The sequence below is a fragment of the Marmota monax genome, unplaced genomic scaffold (genome assembly GCF_021218885.2).
Source record: "Marmota monax isolate L192 unplaced genomic scaffold, Marmota_monax_Labrador192_F-V1.1 WCK01_AAM20220418_F8-fsc00098, whole genome shotgun sequence".
Lineage (NCBI taxonomy): Eukaryota > Metazoa > Chordata > Mammalia > Rodentia > Sciuridae > Marmota > Marmota monax.
Window position 1 is genome coordinate 1,012,264 of NW_026694639.1, and position 19,555 is coordinate 1,031,818.

At 40.0% G+C, this 19,555-nt stretch overlaps 1 protein-coding gene across 1 annotated transcript in view; it reads left to right on the forward strand.

The window, feature by feature from the left end:
- Pip4k2a (phosphatidylinositol-5-phosphate 4-kinase type 2 alpha) overlaps positions 1–19,555 on the forward strand; it is a 159,974-nt gene that overhangs the window by 116,678 nt on the left and 23,741 nt on the right. Inside the window, exons 5-6 of the mRNA XM_046423027.2 lie at positions 12,976–13,122; positions 17,663–17,701. Of these exons, the coding sequence (XP_046278983.1) occupies positions 12,976–13,122; positions 17,663–17,701 (186 nt within the window). The remainder of the gene's footprint in view (positions 1–12,975; positions 13,123–17,662; positions 17,702–19,555) is intronic.

The following is a 19,555-nucleotide window of genomic DNA, read 5'->3' on the forward strand; positions in this document are numbered from 1 at the left end:
GAATGATTATCATTAATACAATTTACTTAAAGGACACTAAGTTGAAATCAGGAGACATAGATCCTACCTTGTTAGGAACCTGTTGTGTCAACAATCTCTGAACTCAATTTTCTCATCTACATTTCATTCCTTTACCTGTTTTATTCAGGTATTTACTCCAGAATGATGTAAAGTAGCCTTCAAGAAAGTTTGAAATACAAGATAGAATAAATGGGGGATAAAAGGGAAAATAGAATGTAGGAAGGAACAAGTTGGAGCCTGGAAGAGTCTTAGTAGCACGACTGCTACTCTGAGGGCCACTAATGTGACCCAAGCTTCCGAAGCAGCAAGGAAAGAGCAACCTGAGTTAGCTGCACTCTGTTGCTAAGGAGAAGTACAAACAACTATTTTTGATATAAAATCCAACAGGATTGTCTCCAGGGAGTTCCCCAGAGAAGACACAGGACATCCAATCCTATGAACAACATCCTTTCCACAAGCTGCAAAACACACAAGAATGTTATAGATCTTTTTAAAAAATAATCACCAGTCTGGACTGCTAAAACCACAGTGACATGTCATTTTTACTTAGTGAACACAGCTCTGCAGAGAGGCGGGGAAACAATGCTCACTGGCCACCTGACCCTCCATCAGACTGGCTTCCATGGAATATTCTTCAATTGCCCTTCTCAAAAGCACTTCCAGGCAAGGTTTTGATAACTAGTGCATGGAGGGAAGCTCAGTCTACACGCCCTTATGTGATTCCGTGTGCCCAAACACAGGCCTCCCATCTGGAGTCCTCGGAGGTCCTCTCAAGCTTTGTCATTCTCTCATTCTGTTCTGAGATGCTCAGAGACATTTGATGTGTAACTATTAGGCCTTTATTCTTACTTAAAGTAGGTCTAAACTGCTTCTGTCCTCTGCTTCAGTGGTGACTGTCAATTCTTCTATTTCTTTTTGCTTTTTGTTACTTGTACTTTATAATTAGCTGTGCTTCTCAGGTCTCAGCATCCTCAGCCATGTGTTCCCCACTGTGTCTCGAGGGCTGGCCCAGGACACGCCCCAGCAAGCAATTAAGTCTGTCCAAATTGTATAGCAATAGAGGAGATGGGCTCTGGAGAGGGCCCCTCCTGTGGAACATATTAGATGGACTTTCTGGCAGCTTTGGTTGCTCCATAGCCATTTCCTCACCTTTTCTTTTCCTTTGTTGTTTTTTGTTTTAGTGAAATGACATTCACAGTTACAGCTATATTCTGGAGGGTTAAAACTACCACAAAACCAACATCTGGTGAGGTTGCTTGTTATTCAACTAAATTCTTTTGGGATTAATTTTCTGACAAATCATCCTTACCAGCAGTGTGGTGTGGCAGGTAGTATGGAGCAGAGACTGGGAAACATCACATCCCAGTTTTGTCCCTGACCAATGATGTGACCTAACCTTTTGACTTCTGCTTCTTAGTCTAAAAATTTGGATCCTAGTACTGCTTTGTTTGGGTATTGTGCCTCTTAGGTGAATTCAGGCTTATGAATTCATACTTATATAAAGAAGTGCTATAGAAGTGATTGAATAAGATAATTAATTGCCATTCTTGTGTTCCACTTCTTATATCCCAATGCTGAAATGATCCCAATGTCAGTCATTAACTCTTTCAATCCACTAGAGGGCCTGGTTTCTGGCAAAGCCCTGCACTGACGTAGGTTTATGAAGATTTGAACTATAAGGAGTTAGGATTTTCTTGCAGGTTTTGGGCCCTTGCCCTATTCTTTATTTGATGCCCAGATTCTACCCTGATTCCACTCTGTGCTAAGAATGGACAGCATCATCTCTCAGACCACTGGAAAATTCATATTATGTATAGCATACTTCATAAATCTCTTTCATTTAATTTTCTTTAATTAGGAATATAATGTTTTGGTATAAATACCCTTTTTTTTCAAATTTCTGCTTGACTACAACAAACTCCGATCTTATACATGATGATTATCAACTAATTAGCTAAACCACATCAGAATAACATTTAAAAAAATAGGAATCTAATTTTTCCTAAGTTGGCTGATTACCCCCCGCCCCACCCACACACACACCTGAACTATTGGCTATCATATAGCTTCAGCTTAAATTAAAATTAAAAGATAATGATGTTCTGTCCTTTTAGCTAAGATCTAGTATAAAATTCAGAGACACTGTCAGTAAAATTTTAGAACTTTTATAGGACTTACAGCATAACTTTTGGAAAGTTACAAGGTACATGATCAAGGAAGAACTTACAAAAATAGCATTAAAAATAATATTTTAAACTTTTGAAATATACGGTTTAAACAAGAATGGGAAGTTATGCTCCACATATGTATGATATGTCAAAATACATTGTACTGTCATGTAAAACTAAAAAGAACAAATTTTTTAAAAAACAAATATAGGGTTTAAATTTTTTTTTATTTCAAAGTGCCTGAATCAATAAATTGATGAAATTAATAAAACAAGTTCAAAACTGTCCTTAAGTTAGTGCCTTAACTTTCAGTAGAGGATTTTAGTGTGAACATAACTTCCTTAGATTACCTTTGTTTATCCTCCCCTGAGAGACAGTGGCATTGGTATTATTATTTGAAGGATGAGGCATAAGTAGAATAAAACTGAGTCACTAAATGCAAAAGAATAAGGTGGGTGGTTCTAAAAGAGAAAAGGTAATGGGTTACATTAGTGCTTCTCAGACTTTGACTGTGACAGACCTGAAAATCCTGTGGAAATGCAAGTTCTGACTCAATGCCCCAGGACAGGTCAATACCTGCGATTTGAAAACAGAACATTCTGAGCTCTCTCCTGAGTCTGCCCTTGGACTTTCTTGTTTGTTTTTGTTTTGCTTTAGAGACAGATAACTTGCTATGTTGTCCAGGCAGGCCTCAAACTCCTGTACGCAAGCAATCCTCCCACTTCAGTCTCCCAAATAGCTGGGACCATAGATGTGCACCACCACTGTCCTGGTCTTTGTCTTTTCATTCACTCTCTGGAGGAATGGCCAGTTGGAATTTGAAAAGTACTTTAAGATTCTGCATCCTATAAGTACCAAAGCACTCTGAGACCTGAGCTCCCACCAGACCCTCTGCTGCCAGAAAAAGCTGTGACACTTTGCTTGCTTTCTCCTGGAAACCTCGGGAAGGTGTTTGCCATCATGGAGTTTCTTCTGCTCTCAGAATATGTGTAGTCCTCTGGTCTCAGCATTCTCAGCCGTTTGGTCCCCCAGCATCTAGAGGGCTGCCCAGGACACTCCCCTATAGCAGTTTTTCTCCAGTTTCTAGAAATTTCATAGTTCTTTTCTCTTTAAACGTTATCTCTGTCCTGTATTTCCCCCTTTATTCTCTCTGGGAGCTATATATTTAACATTCTCACTGTGGCCCTGCAGTCTTTAATTTTAATTGTTATTTTTACTATTTTCTATCCTGCTCACTTCTGGGCAATTTTCTCTGCTGTATCATCCATTTCCTCAGCTGTTTTAATCTATTGTCTCACCTGTCCAATGAGTTTTTTATTTCAACAATTATCTTTCTAATCTCAGAAGTATTCCTAGAAACTTCTTCCAAATCTGCCAGTTCATTACTGGGGATTTTTGTTTGTTTGTTTGTTCTGTTTTGTTTTAATATGCTTGTCTCTGAAACTGCATCTTTAATAAAGAAAAAAAAAAGTGCTGGGGATTAAACCCAGGGCCCACATGAGCTAAGCAAGAATTCTATTACCGAGCTACATCTCCAGCCATGATGTTTCATCCTTTAAAACATTTTGTGCATAACTGCTCAAAATCTGTTTCTGGTGGTCTTAACCTCTGCAATTCCTGGTTTCTGAAATTTCCTGGGTCTCATGTCTGCTGACCCTCATACAGTGACCTGCCAAACCATTATGCACACCCAGACTTTGGGGGCAGCATGTTGATCATGGATCAATGCCTGTGCAAGGCAGAGGAAAGAAATAAGATTGGGCAGAGGGAGAAGTCACAGTGCCATTGTCCTGACGGAGCCTCAGCCACGCTGGTGGGCACTGTGGAGTATGAAAGCCAGAAGGAGCTGTACCTGTGGGCCATCCACAGCTAAGTGGCAAGGCATCTCTATAGAGATCTAATTATCACTTCTCCCTGGACCACACTTGCCTTGCTGAGTTCATTGCTTATCCTTATCTCTGGAAGGCCTTGGAAGGTCTCAGAGCCTGATTAAGGGGAGCTGTTTCCCCAGAGAGTTTTGTCTCTGCAGAGAAAGGTGCTCCCCATTCAGGACCCAACCAGCCCCCTTCACCCTCCTCACTGAGGTTTTCTGTGATGGGTTCTATCCAGCACCTCATGGCTGCTGCCACCTCTGCAGCCCACACTATCTGGGGCCCTGAACTCTCTACCTGCTCCTGGGCACACCTGCTCCAATATCCACCCCCTCCCCACCTTGGTCCCAGGCTATGTTACTCAGGACACAGCTCTGGGATATTTGAGGGCTGAGGGGACAGGTCTGGAACCAGTCTTTGATAGCAGCTAAGCTTCCTGTTAGGCATTCCCCATTAGTTGTGATGCTCAAGCAGCCATTCTGCTTCTCAATTATAGTAAATTCGATCTGTGATCATGATAAAATACTTTTTGATATGTTTTATGAAGTTATTTCATTCTGGATGCTATTCATAGATCTTTATTGTAGCATGGAACAAATGGTATTAAGAGCAGCATTTGCATTTGCACATATTCTTTCTATCTTAATGCTAAGAATCGCTGTAAGCACCACAAAAGAATGTGTGTTCCTTTTAAGCCTGGTTTTTCTGAAGCTTAAGAAAAGCAGTCGAGTTTTGTATTTACATTTGCTTAAATGAAGTCATCTTTATGTTCTTCTTTGAATTCAAAACTATTCAAAGCCAGAATACATTTTATTAACTGATACTTACAGACCATATCTCAAAACATACCAAAGCAGGAATTCAGGGGGTTTGGATTATTTATTTCTTTGGTCATTCTAAAACAAAGCAATCAGATTGGCTTAAGTCCTTCCTCCCCCCTCCTCCCTCCCCCTGCCTTTCTTCCTTTCTTCCTTTCTCCTTTCTCCTATCTTCACCTCACTCTTTCTCTCTGTTGTTGGGGTGGCCTGTAAACATAGCCAGAGGCACAATAAGGATTACAGATAATTTAACCTTTCAAAAACATTAAGTGAAACAAGACTTTACATTGAAGTATTAATTTGATGCTATATTAAATTGTCACTTCAAGCCTCTAAAAAAAAAAAATGAGTGAAACGTGATAATAACAGCAATTTCCGAAAGCCAGAGCCCAGGTTCACACTATCACGCGGGGATATAAATATTTATCTGTTGGAGCACATCACTTAGAACCCTCTCTGCTGAAACCTTCAGTCAGCTGTGAATCTTTTAATGGCATTTCATTTTGCATGAGAAGAGCAACAAATCAGGGATTCATAATACTTGTTATTCTCAGTGACTGCCTAAGAGCAAAGAGAACTGAGATCTTGTGGCTGTTAACATTTTGTATGTTTTTGAAAGTCTGCTTCCATGATGTCAATTTATCAGTGCATCACAGTTGTAACAAGCCCACAGTTATACCAGAAAAAGTTCTAAGGAAACCAAGGAAGAAAGAAAATTTGCCTTTATTGATGATACCATGACATCACTTATAAATAAATATTTGAAAAAAAGACAGAAAACAGTAATGACTGTTAATGTTGAAAACAGCATTTATAGACCAAACATTACCAGCAAATGTAAGTTTCTAAGAACACTCTTAGAAAAAAACAGAAGCCCCTGCATGATAAATAACTGAAAGAGGTGACATGGCATGCCCCACTATGAAAATAAAAGGGTGAACAATGCATAATAAAAAAAATTTTTTAAATGCAAACATAGCTAATGCAATGAATTTAATGTGGAGAATATGGAAGCTGACCCCAAAAACAATTGTGATTATTGATTGATTATTTGACTGCATATAAGGAGTATAATAAGAACAGATGATGATCAAGTTCACTTTTTAAAATTTGGAACTAAATATTGAGCACCTATTCAGAGGAAAGCTTAGTGTTATTGTTGCATTGCAAGCATCTGAAAGTCACTGCTACAGGTCAGATTCGGTGGCTCACGCCTGTAATCCCAACAGTTTGGGAGGTTTAGGCAAGGAGGATCACAAGTTCCAAGTCAGCCTCAGCAACTTAGTGAAACTCTAAGCAATTTAGTGAGACCCTGCCTCAAAATAAAAAAGTAAAAAGGACTGGGGGTGTGGCTCAGCGGTTAAGTGCCACTGGGTTCAATCCCTGGTACAAAAAAAAAAAAAAAAAAGTTTGAAAGTCATCACTACAGATTCCAGAAAGGGGCTTCTTTGATGTTGGAAAAGAATTTTGCTGCAAGAGACCTGGGGAGCACTGTAGCACAGAGAGCAATGTGTGGGGTGGAGGAAAGCTGGATCTGAGGAGCCACTGACAGGAGCGCTCTTGAATATTACATAGATGTGCCTGTCCTTTCCCTGGAGAATAATCTCTAGTCTAATGTGTGCTCCTAATTTCAGGCCACACATGTGATGCAATGGCCAGTGTTGCTAAATGTTGGCCCAACAGGGGCCTAATCTCCCTTGATGGCACCTGTTGAGCCTGTAAATTGAAATGTTGGTACAACAGGTAGGAAACCCCATTTTGATTCTGCCTTTTTGCCAGTGGAGAAGCTACAAGAAGACAGTGGTTGAACATGGAAGAAATATTTGTACTTTTCTTAAAAAATAATCTTGAGGATTAAATAGTTACTTTTCCATTCTTATAATATAGAAATTAATCTTGCAGAAGGGAGAAAGCAGCCATCCTTAGATTGTCTTATAATTGAATCAGTAATGTTAAAAAGAAGTGGGTAGATGCTGAGGATATTTTTAACTTATGAAAAAATGCTCATGCCAAATAATAGATTATTAAAAGCATAACATTATGGTGCCCCCAATGCACCCTTATTATTTTTGAAGCACTTATTCAAGTTATTTTGTTAATTTTTTTGTGATGTTTAAGTTCTTAAAGGGAACAGTCTCAGTTGTGAGCCTAAAAGCACCAGAAGGTAGAAATAACTTTTTTATGTTTCTTGTCTATGTACAAAAATATTACCTTACTTGATACACAGGTATATCAACATACGCAACATTATTCATCTTTGGAAGGTATTTTATGGAGATTCCTTAAAACTTAGAGTTTGCATCATGCATTTAAAATAAAACCATTTCTCGGAGATCATTTTAGGATCCCATCTGGTGCTCCATGGAAGTCTCCCTCCCTCCCTCCTTCCCTCCCTCCCTTTCCTGCCTTCCTTCCTTCTTCCTTCCCTGCTCCATTACCCCACCCCCACCCCTCCCCCCAGGTCTTGCTCACAGTGTTCTTCTTTTTCCTGCTTAAGCCATCTGTAGTCCCTGGGTCCCTCTCTTCCTGTTCTTAAGAGTGGGGCATCTTAAAAACAGCATGTTACTCCCTTGTTCACGTGCAGGACCCCCTAAGTACCACATCTAAGCAGTATTAAGACAGAAGACCCCTCCTCCTCTGCAGGGGTGAAAATAGGAAGGTGTCAAGGGCAGGGAGCAGACAGCCTTGGATTGCTGTGATCCTGCCGTTTAAAGAGGTCATTATTTATCAGTTTTATAAGTTCACACATTCTTGGGAAAGTTGGGACAATTTTAAGTGTGGATTCTATATAAACCATTGAGCATAATTCTTTGGTCTTATTTAGCAATAAATTATATCCCTCCTTCCCTTAAAGTTGTATTCCTCATGTGTGGCTTTATGGTGCAGAGAGTGCTGAAACACCCAGCAGTGCAGTTTCCCCAGACAGTAAAAGCTCTAGAACATCCGCATTCCTTTCCAAGTTTACCCCTAGGTTAACCATGCAACAGTGGTTTTTATAAGATTAACATCCTTAAAGAATTATTTTGTGATACCTTCTTTTTCTTCTTTTATGATTGCCATATGCCTTTAACTACCCCCACCCCCCACATTTTTCTCATATCATATTCTTCATTTATCATAGCCATCATGCATCATGATAAAAACTCCTGGGCTTGTCTTTCATCACAAATCACGTTGGATTTTCTTCTGTTTTCAAATTCCAGAATCTTCACATTTACAACAGAGGTGAAAGTTATGGTATTAATTACGAACATAGTGGAGAATGTAGACATCTGTAAGAAAATTCTTAGGTTACTTTTTAAATTAGTTCCATTCATTTATTTGTCTAAGTCATTTATTAAGTACCCTTACATACTATGTCCCACCCACTAAGCACAGGAGATTTTACATTGAATAAAATTGACACAGTGCTACCTTTATGGAACTTATAATTGGCATGGAAACCTCATTAAACTAATTTTATTCTTTGTGAGTGTGAAACTCAATAGAAAGATTGTTGACTGGATATGATAAGCTTGGGAGGTACTGATAGAAATGCCTATTAACAGCATAGAATGGGATGAGAGAGCCTGCCGAGGTGGAGGCCCTGAGGAAATCCCACATTTCATGGGTACATACAGGAGGCAGAATTGACCAACAGGTCGGAAAAGGGTTGAGAGAATGAAAGGAAGAAAACCAGGAGAACATGGTATCCCAGAAGCCAAGGAAGAACGTCAGTCAGGAAAGATCCTAAACAACAGGGTCACTTGCTCAGAGAAACACTGAGAAGCGTCTGTACCGATATTTGACCACTTGAGGGTCGCTGATGATCTTAGTGAGAATAGTCACACTGAAGGGGAGGAGGGCACAATTCAGGAAGCAGTATGTTCCAGAATGGATGGGAGATAAGAAAGAACCAAAGTGTAGACAGATCTTTCCACAAGTTGTGAGAGAGAGAAAGTGACACCACAGATGAAGAGATGTGGGGTTAAAGAAAAGGGATTTTGTTTACTTTTATTTTTATTATAAACATTTTCAAACATTCAGAAAATTGGTACCCATCATCAAGTATTTAACAACTGACATTTTACCATGTTCATATTATTTTGGTTTTGTGCTGAATTATTTCAAAGTAAATGACAAACACTATTCCCTCTATGAATACTTTAATGTGCTTCTCTAAAATATATCTTATCACACTAACAACATAGACAGTTAATTCCTGATATCACCAGATACCCAGCGAGTGGAGTTCTCACATGTCCCCAGCTGCTCTCACAAGGCTAGTCCAGTCACTGCCAGACTGTTCTTCGTGTCACTGCATCCCTAATTGAAGGAGTGTTTTGATTTTTGTACTTGTTTTATGCTGAGAAGCTGCCAGAGGGACACAGGTTAAGGCTCCTGGGCTGGGAGGGGATGATGCCTGAGAACCCAATGAGATAGATCCCAGGATGGCACAGAGCCTGGCCGTGGAAGGAGCTCCACCATCACCCCCCCACTAGAGCATGGGGTGGGCTGTGGAGCCACACTGCAGCTGCTGGGAGATTTGGCAACAGGAAACCAAGACTATGTAAACTTCTGGGTGTGAATTTTATTTTATTTATAAGGTACATAGGGACGAGAACCAAGTCTGTTCCCTGCTGTATGGTTGGCACCACTCAGTGCTAGACATTTAACGGATGTTTAATAAGCATTTTTAATATGAATTTATGAATGGATATTAAGAGCAGGGGGTGGTTAAGGTTTGAGGAAAATGTAAAAATTTCAATTTACAAATAATATTTCCGTACTGCTTTTAATGCTTCAGGCTCTGTTCTAAGAATTTTGTAATCAATTTAGTTTTCACAGAGACACTATGCATTAAGTACTATTCTTACCCTATTTTCCAGATGCAGAGAGATGAATAACTCTCACCCAAGTTCACAAAGCTAGTGACTGGTGTTGAGGGCCCAGCTAAAGCCATGAGCTTGAATTTACAATCTCACTGGTTTGGGGATCACCTCTAGCACTCTCTACGTGCAGGAGTCCTTGTAGATATGCTCATGTGTGTTAGGAGTTTGTGTGTGGCATCTCCAGAGTCAGCTGGTGATGAATTTAACAGACTTCTTTTCATTAACACCTGCACATAGCGGCATGTCGTGCTGAAGTACAGTGGACCCCAACCCTGGCTTCACAGCCCCAGCTCACTCTTGCTTTACTAAAAGGCAGCAGTGAATCCTTTTCCTAGTGTCCCCACACACAAATACAGTGAATGGGTAGAATTTTCTGTTCCGCAAAATTTTGACGTTTCAGTGCTCTCTAAACTTTTAACACTAACTACATCTTGGCAGCATTGAATTCTAATAGATAGGCTTTGATATGATCTACGGCTTTGTACATGGGTATACTCAGGAGTTTGAAGTTCATTTAATCTGTATTTTTCAAGATGTTCGCCAAAGAGCCCACAGGTGAGCCATGCCTTTGAGAACAAGTACACTTTGACACACTGTTGACGGATTAGATGAAATCTGATCTGATTTTTCATTGTAGAAATTTATCTAATCGTAAAAGTAGGGAAATTGTAGAATGTAATCTGTATGGGGTGTTTTTCCCTTAAAAAAAAAAAAAAAACATGTCCATAATGTCCCATATAACACTGGAAGGATTGCTTTAATGTATTCGGCATGATCATGGTTAGCGTCCACTGTGAGCCAGGAATTCTGAGACTCTGCAGAGGTTTTAATCAAAGAGATATTCTCCACTGGCAGAACTTCTTACTGGTTGTCCAGGATGAGAATTCTATGACAGAACAGCACAAAAAGGAGTTGAGAAGCCAGTGCCCAGGGCAGTGGTGTATCTTATGGGCCTGAAATAACTACCACATGCACAAAGAAAAATACCTACCACAGAATCCCTCTCAGAGCATACCCCCAGGACAGGGCTGGGTTTGGAGCCAAAACTCCAAAATAGGAATAACATTAAAATTAAAATTTCTTCTTCTTCCTCCTCTTCTTCTTCCTCTTCTTCCTCCTCTTCTTCCTCTTCTTCTTCCTCCTCTTCTTCCTCCTCTTCCTCTCCTTCTCCTTCTCCTTCTCCTTCCTCCTCCTCCTCCTCCTAATTGAACCCAGGGGTGCTTATTTACTGAGCCACATCCACAGCCTGTTTTTACTTTGCATTTTAAGACAGGGTCTGTCTAAGTTGCTGAGACTGGCTTTGAACTTGTGATCCTTCTGTCTCAGTCTCCCAAGCTGCTGGGATTACAGGATACACCCTGAGCCCAGCTAAAATTTCTTAACAGGGTTATGACGGAAAATTATTACCATCATCTGCAGCTGGAGGAAGACTGTATTCAATACACAGCTTTGTATGAGGTATTTTAACATACCGTTATTGTCATCCCCACAACCACCTTCAAGGTGGGATTATGGTGCTTGTTTTCTGGGGAGGAAAAAAAATGAAACTACAGTGCAGAGTGATTTAGTTCCTTACACAAGATTCCACAGCTAGTAAATGGCAGCCTGAAGACATGCGTGCATGTCTCTCTAGTTTGCAAACCTTCCATCTTTTTACCTCACTTACACAATAGAGATGCCCACAATCTCTGTTAAGGCCCATTCGACCACCTTTCTCCAGGTGGGAAACAACAACCCTTTTTATTTTCTAGATCACATGTGAGACATTTTCTTTTTAGCCAAGCACTATCTACCACCTGTTATACATTAGTAAAATGCAAGTGGATTTATTATGTTTTGAAAGGAAACAAATAGAAAATGTTCTATTCATCTGATTTCAAATAACAAGCTAAGATGAAACTCTACTCAGAAAATACATCGAATTAAATATATAGCTCAATTATTGTCAGTAAGAAAAAGTGTGGTGCATAGCATGTTTAAAATTTGTCAAAACTCGGGTGGCCAAAATTAAACCCAGATGCTGATGTTGTTCATCTTCAATGATAAAAACTAAGGCTCTTTAATTCATAAGATAGTTAAATGTTAACAGGGTTTACCACTAAGAAGTTTGGTAGAACATCCTAATTATTTTTATTAAATGTTGATTGTAAAGGGGAAAAAAAAGAAAATTTCAAGCCATATAATTTTTTATAAAGGATCAAAATTTCCCAAAATACAACCATTACCATTAGACAAGCATTCTTCCAGGCATTTCTGTATAAATATGCACAATGCTTATGACGTTCACAGTATAGGAATCATGGTATTCATACTGTTTATTATCCTGGAGATTTAACACACATGTCATGGATATAAAAGGGCTTAATGGGAATCTTCTTTTGTCCCCATTTTAAAGAAAGAAAAATGTAGCTTTCCTTTGAAAACCGTTAATAAAGAGCTACTTTCCAGGAGAAGTAGCTCCATCTTGTGGCCCTTTGGGGTATTATCATTAAAGACTTCCGGTCATGTTGTGTTTTTGCAACTTTTTTTTTTTTTTTTTTTAGTGTGTATGTGGCGGGGTGGGGGTGGGGGTGCTGCACACCTATCCCATATTTTGGCAACAGTGTCAGCCCTGGGGCTTGTCCAGTACACAGGATGGAAACCGCACAGGACCAGAGACTCCATCACTAGGTCTATGGAGCCAGTGTGAGCTCCATGGTAGCCAGGGCCCCTTCACACCCCTGCTCTTGTGGGCAGTTTAACTCTAAGTCTTAATGTCTTGGTGAGAAACAGAAAGCCTATGCTTCTAACACAAGGCTTTCTACAATTTCCTCTTTAATCTTGACGTCAGCAGCATTAAAGAAGCTGATCTTAGTGACCAACTCACTTTCCCTCCACCACATAAAGTCCACCAGGACTTCTGAAGTGGAAACAGAGGCCCCAGGTACAAGGGAATTTCAGAAAGGACCAATTGCTTGTGCTAATACCTTGCACCATCATCAAGTTTTTGACTTGACAAACTAGTTTAGAATGTTATGAAAAAAATCTTTGCAGATAAAATTGAGTTTTCTAACCTGTGTCTGTATCTAATGGGTGAGTAGTACAAATGCAATCATTTTCTGTAAATAGATATTTAATAGTTGCAGGTTTTTGCCTTGTATAAGCACCTGAGGCAGAAAATTTGTGTTTAACATCTAAATGAGCATCTTTTGATTGGAGATTTCCTTTTTCTTTCTCTCCTGTGCAGTACATAGTGGAATGTCATGGGATCACCCTTCTTCCCCAGTTCTTGGGCATGTACCGGCTTAATGTTGATGGAGTTGAAATATATGTGATTGTTACAAGAAATGTGTTCAGCCACCGTTTATCTGTATATAGGAAATACGACTTAAAGGTGAGATTGACTTTATTTTCATTAAATGACTCAAGCTTATTCATTCATGTACTAAATGTTGTAATTGATTATAACGAGTGTTTAGGAGGCACCCAGAGCTTAAAACTACCAGGAAATTAGCAATGCATTCCTTTGGGTAAAACAATCAGTACTTACTGACTTACCAAAGACACTGTACATATTAGAGATGTTGTATCTCTTTACTCAACATCAGCCGCCTACTGGGCACTGTCGTAGGTGCTGGGAATAGCATGATGAACAAAACAAACCGAACCTGCTCTCAAGGAGGTAGCATTCTGGGGGGTAAAGGCAGACAGTAAGAGTAATAAGTAAGCTACATCATCTATTAGGAAAGTGTCAAGTGTTTAGATAGAAACAAAGAGCGGGAGGGATGTAGGTTTAAATAGGGCATCAAGGAAGATTTAGCTGACAGGATGACATTAGAGAGACTTAAAGATGAAGAGATGAGCCAAAGGAAGAACATTCTTGGCCTTAAGCTTTGAAGACTTTTCCCCAAGACTTAGAGTGAGGAGGGCCTCAGGAAATTTTGAGAGTACAGTGATGTGTTCTGACTTCCAGAAACACTGACTCAATGGGAGAATGCCCAAGTTAAAGACTGTCACTCTATGACCTGCCTGCATGACCAATCCAGCTTGGGGGTCATTTTATAATTTATAAAGTTTTATTGGAATGTTGCCTTGCCCATTGTTTCTGTATTATCTGTGGATACTTTTGCACTGTGATGGTGGAGTTGAACAATAACTATAAGGACCATTATAGACCACAAAGACTTGATTATCCTCGGACCCCTGGAAAAGTTTGCCTATCTCTGTTCTATAGCAGTTGGTGCTCAAGATTTTTAGTCTTATAACCCTTTCATGCTCATAAAAGAAGCCCCCAAAAAGCCTTTCCTTTATGTAGATTGTGTCTATAGAGATTTATAATAATAGAAGTTAATATGAGAAATATTTGTTTTAATTTTTTTAAATAGTAAAACCATTATACATTAACATATTTTATGAAAATAAAAGGAAAAACAGTGAGTAGCATTGCTTTACAATTTTTGTAAATCTCTATAATGTCTGAATTAATATGGAATATCATATCTGATTGTACTATCAGTTTAACACGATGTTATTTGATTTCAGTAAAGGAAGAAAATCTGACCTTCCTTCCTGGGAAGGAAAGGGGTGTGTTTTAATGACTTTTTCACATAATTGTAGATATTCTTCTTTAATACTACACCAAAACTTGACAGTTGGTTATTTCTCAAAACATAGTTTCACTGTGGAATCTGATATCATATCATTGAATATTTTGTGCTCTTTATATTAAAATCCATTGGTCTGTTTGTACACATATGTAATTTTCTATTAGGAACATATTAGTTCCCTAAGTTACGTGGTTCTTCCAAATATCGGCACATTTCATTATTTCGTATCAAAAAAAGTCATATTAATATCATCACCAATCTCATTGGGAAAGTCTTTCATGTACTGGGAAGCTGGCAAGCTCAGGGTAGATATCAGTTCTTCAAAATTCTGGTTTTCTCTTAAAAGCTCTTTTATCATTATCAACAAATTGTGAAATGAGAGCACATAGCTCCCCAGCACACACAGGAGTCTGGCAGCTTTGTTCACATTTGAACAAACATTTGCCAGTTTCTCAGAGATAAACAAATATAGATTGTCAGTTTTTCTTTCAAGTAAAAATATTGTTTCATGAAAAAGGTGGCTAGTTCAGCTCATAACTGAAGCCATCACAGAAATGGTTCTTGAGAAACATTCTTTCTTTATAAACAAAAGTGCTTCATGCATGCTTCCGCACAGAATAATGGAGGGGTATACTCCGTGGTCAAGATCTAAAGCAATTTATTTTAGTGCTTCATCAAGGACATTCTTAAGTGATGAGGTTTGTTTTGTTGTTTTTAAATGAGCAATATATCTAGTGCCACTCTGTGCTTGTGGGCTAAGCTGCCGGCAGTTTTGTCCACTGATGTTTTTGCAGTATTTGTGTAAATATCAAGACAGTAAAAAGACTAGTAAAGTCTCCGTATTATAAAAGTACTCGAATCATTAAAATCAGTTTCGACTCTGCAGCCCCCAGGTTCTCAGCCACACTGAGAAATGCTAGTCCAAGTGAAGGAAATCTAGGCTCATCTCTCAGACCCGCTTCATCAATCTATCACTTACAGCCTTGCGCTCTTGCCTCCAAGTCTTAGCTCAAGCCATTTTGTTTCCTTGGAATTGTCCCTTGGGAAATCCCAGTCACCTTCCAGGGCTCCTGCTAGCACCAGCTCTTTCTTGAAGCCTTTGCAGAGCTGCTCAGCACATTCAGTCTGTGTGCTAGTTTGACTGTCCCATGTCAGAAAGCCAGAGTGACCTCTGAAAGCATATATGCCAGGGCTTTCTTTTTGTGTGATCCTAGGGATTGAACTCAGGGCTTTTCCCGTGCTGGGCAAGTGCTAGCCACTGATTACACTCCCTGCCCCACGCATGTGCGGGTTTTATGGGTTGATAGCTGTATGCAAGTTGCTGAACCTTTATGAGTCTTAGTTTCTTCATCTGTTAAAACAGGGATGAGTTTACCTGTGTTTATAAGGTTGTTGGGAGGATTAAATGAGATACATATGTGTGCCATCCAGAGTAAGGCACAGCTTGTAACTGTTATCCCATCCATTTTGCTAGCATGTGAGCACCTTCAAAGTGGGCTGTGGTTGTTGTGTTTTTGTTGTTTTTGCAATGCTGGGGATGGAAGCCTTGGCCTCATTTATGCTATGCAAGCACTCTACCACTGAGCTGCATTCCCAGCCAATCCTATTTAATTTTTGGCCCCCAAAATGCCTAATTTGGGGCCTCCTACAAGTAGGCATCTAGTAACATGTCTTGGTGTAAGTTATAATTGTAGATTGGATATTATTTTTTAAATTTTGCCTTACATTTCATAATTTCATCTCCCTAAGTAAATTCTGCACAGTAGGAAGATTACAAGTTCAAGGCCAGCCTGAGCAACTTAGTGAGACCCTGTCTCAAAACAAAATATAGAAAGGGCTGGAGATTAGCTTAGTGGTAGAGTACTTGTCTAGCATGCACAGCCTTGGGTTCAATTCCCAGTACTGCAAAATTAAATAAATAGATAAATAGATTGTGTGCTCCTCTGACTTGTCCCCAAGAACCAGTAGCATTTTCTGTGCTGCACCCGTAAGGTCTCTCACATCCACAGTGCTGGGGACACTGGGCATCAGGGGAGTGGACACTGACTCTGGGGGACTGCAGCCTAGTCTTGGTCTCCCACCCACCCCTTCAGCCCAAATGTCTTCATGCGTGAATTTCAGGCCACTTGCATCCCTATCAACACCTGAGCTCTCTAAGTAGCAGAGCTGGGAGCTACTTTCATTTTGCCCAAATCAAATATAAGATCCCTCAATGGTTGGCTAACCTTAGTATTCCAAGGCAATAGCTGCAGTCTAGTTAACAAATAGTTTGACTGGCCTATTGTAGCTCAGGTGTCCAGTACAGGGTTTAGGGGGACCATCATTGATCTGTGATCCTTCTCCCACTTACTCAGCAAACACCTGCTGTGGGTAAAACATCCCAATAGAGAAAAAAGAATAAGTAATGATTGTTGTGTTAACATATTTAGGAATATACTGGACCATTTGTGTCTTGGCTTCTCTTTTGAATTAAAATTTTCCACAAAAAAAGAAAGACAAGAAAAGGGAAGTTTCTCTGCTTGACCTGTACCCCCCAAAGCCTCCCTGTTGGCATCTGGGGTGAATTTGGTTGTCTTGGACACCCAGAGCTCTCAGGCATAGTTTTGAAAATGTCTGCAGTAGACTAGACACTGCTGCGATCAAGGACTGTGTTTTCTTCCACTTTGTACCTCTCTGCTCAGCATAGGGCCTGGAACAAAAGAGGTACAAGTAAATGTGTGTCTTTGAAGGAATCTCCAAAGTAAAGGGATCAGTAAGTGCCCACAGGGGACTTGCTTAGTGTGAGCAAGGAGAAACTGCCCCTCAGTAACTCTAACACATGAGAGGAAACAGTGAGTGTTGTAGAGAAGGCAGTCCAAGGGTTAGGATGTGCCCTCATCCAGAAGATGTGATGCAGGGAAAAAGCACTTAATGCCCTGGCAGTCACCACAGCCAACTGATGACCCCATTCCCCTTTGAAAATACTAAGACTAACCGATGTCTGGCAATGAATGTAGTTTTGATCCAGTACTTAAGTTATTGCTCAAGTGATTGTCAGGTTTTCTGACTTCTACTAGGTGGATATGAACCAGAGAAAGATGGACCAGTTAAGGACAACAGGGGTGGGGTTGAAGAAGAGTGTTCAGTAGACAAGAACACCTACAGGGAGGCCCCAGATGAGGCTGAGAGCTGTGTTGGGGAGGGAAGAGGAGCTCATGTGGAAGGAGCCTTGGAGCAGAACAGTACTCAATGAATTCTCAGCTCTGCCCATGACCATTTTCATATTTAATATGTTTGATACTTGCTGCCTGGTGTGTGCACATTTTTTATTATTTATTTGTGTTTCAGGGCTCTACAGTGGCTAGAGAAGCTAGCGACAAAGAAAAGGTAAGCCTTGTGCCATTCTCAGTGTGTGCCTGGCCATTGCTGGCTCCATCCCTCTAGTGTTAATTCTTTTTTCACATCTTCCATCACTGATTCTTCCCATTTCCTTCACATTTTTGAATTGAGGACTATTCTCCTTCAATTCCTTTCCTCGGATTATTGAATAATGAAATAGTTATTAGTTGTAAGTGTAATTGAAAAAACCATTTCACGTGCTACATGTGCTGAAAACATAGTTACCTGCATAGTGAGCATAGATGGCAGCTGTAGCTCCTGTTCTCCTGCAAGTCCAGGACCGAGTCCCCAAGGCCACTTTACCACTTACTACCCAGATGTGACCTTTAATAAGTTTCATGGCCATTCTAAATCTTTATTTTCTCACCTGTAAAGTGTTGGCTTAGAGGAGCTTCCAAAATCCTTTCTAACTAAGATAGGAAGTAGGACATGGTGTACACCTGTAATCCCAGCTACTCAGAAACCTGAGGCAGGAAGATCACAAGTTCAAGGCTAGCCTGGGAAACTTAGCAAAACCCTGTCTGGGAGTGGGGGTGGGAAGAAATTTATATATATATATATATATATATATATATATATATATATATATATATATGAATGACTGCTTAAAAATTAGGGATAAAGAGAACATATTTTTTAAAAATACTTTTCTGATTAGAGGCATAGGCAACTTGAAGGGTCAGTTTGAATAAGAATTTGAATTGAGAAATTTGAATTGAGAAATCGATTCTTATATGTAAATCTAAACTAACCCAAATCAACACATGCTTATATGAAAGGTACTTCTGGATTCTTATCGTTTCCTACCCTCTAGCTTCAGGAGTGCCTTTTCTTAACTATTCCATTTGAAAGACAGATTCAAGATTTTTGTTTAAACTTTCATCTTAAATTAAATTTTTAGCATGTCATTCCGTTTTGATTTAAATTTTATAAATTTGCTCATTTGCTTTCACTTATTCACTCAGAAGTGTTTGTGAATATCTTCATGATTAGTGTCCCAGCTTCAGAGGCTTAAATATTCGGCCACCCAGACATATCCATCAGGGGGCATTGCCAGTAAGTAGGAAATAGTGGTATCTTGTGAACTGTGATAGAGAGCTTAGAGCGTGTAGCAAGAGCATCTGACTCAGGCTGGGCAGGGTCAGGCAAGAACTTCCCAAATGAGGTGATGTTTAGAAACCTGATAAATAAGGAAGAGTGAGCCAGAGGACGAGGTGAGGAAGAGCAGCAGGTGCTGAGGCCCAGGGGGTACTCCATGTTAGCTGGAGAAAGAGATGAGCCCACTGGGAAAAGAGGGCCAGTTGGAGAGACTGATGGGGTGCCCCCAAGAAGATGGGGCCTGAGCTGGTATGATGTACATGTATATAATACAGAGAAATTTGGAGAGAAAGATCAACAGAACTCAGAGATGGAATACAGGTGGTGACTAGGACCTGGGAATTCCAAGAGGGAAGGGAATTCAGGATGACCTCTGCATTTCTGGGTTGGACAGTGAGTAGCGATTCTTTGCACTCACTGAAATCCAGCATAGCAGAAAGGATGGTCAGCAAAGAGAGGAGTACGTGAAGTCACCCATCAAGAATGTGTGGAGTAGAAGAGAAGCATATATAGACCAGCCCAGAAGAACATCACCATATAAGGGGAGGTCCAAGAAGAGAGTCCTGAAAAAGGACAGCCAGAGACAGGAAATGAGCATTCTGGATCATTTGCACAAATACTTCTTGAGTATCTCTGATGAGCAAGCATTTTGCCAAATATTGTAGGAAATGCTTCAGGAACAAGATGGGGCAGTCCCCACCCTCATGAAACTTGCACTCTAGTATAATGTCCCAGAAACTAGAG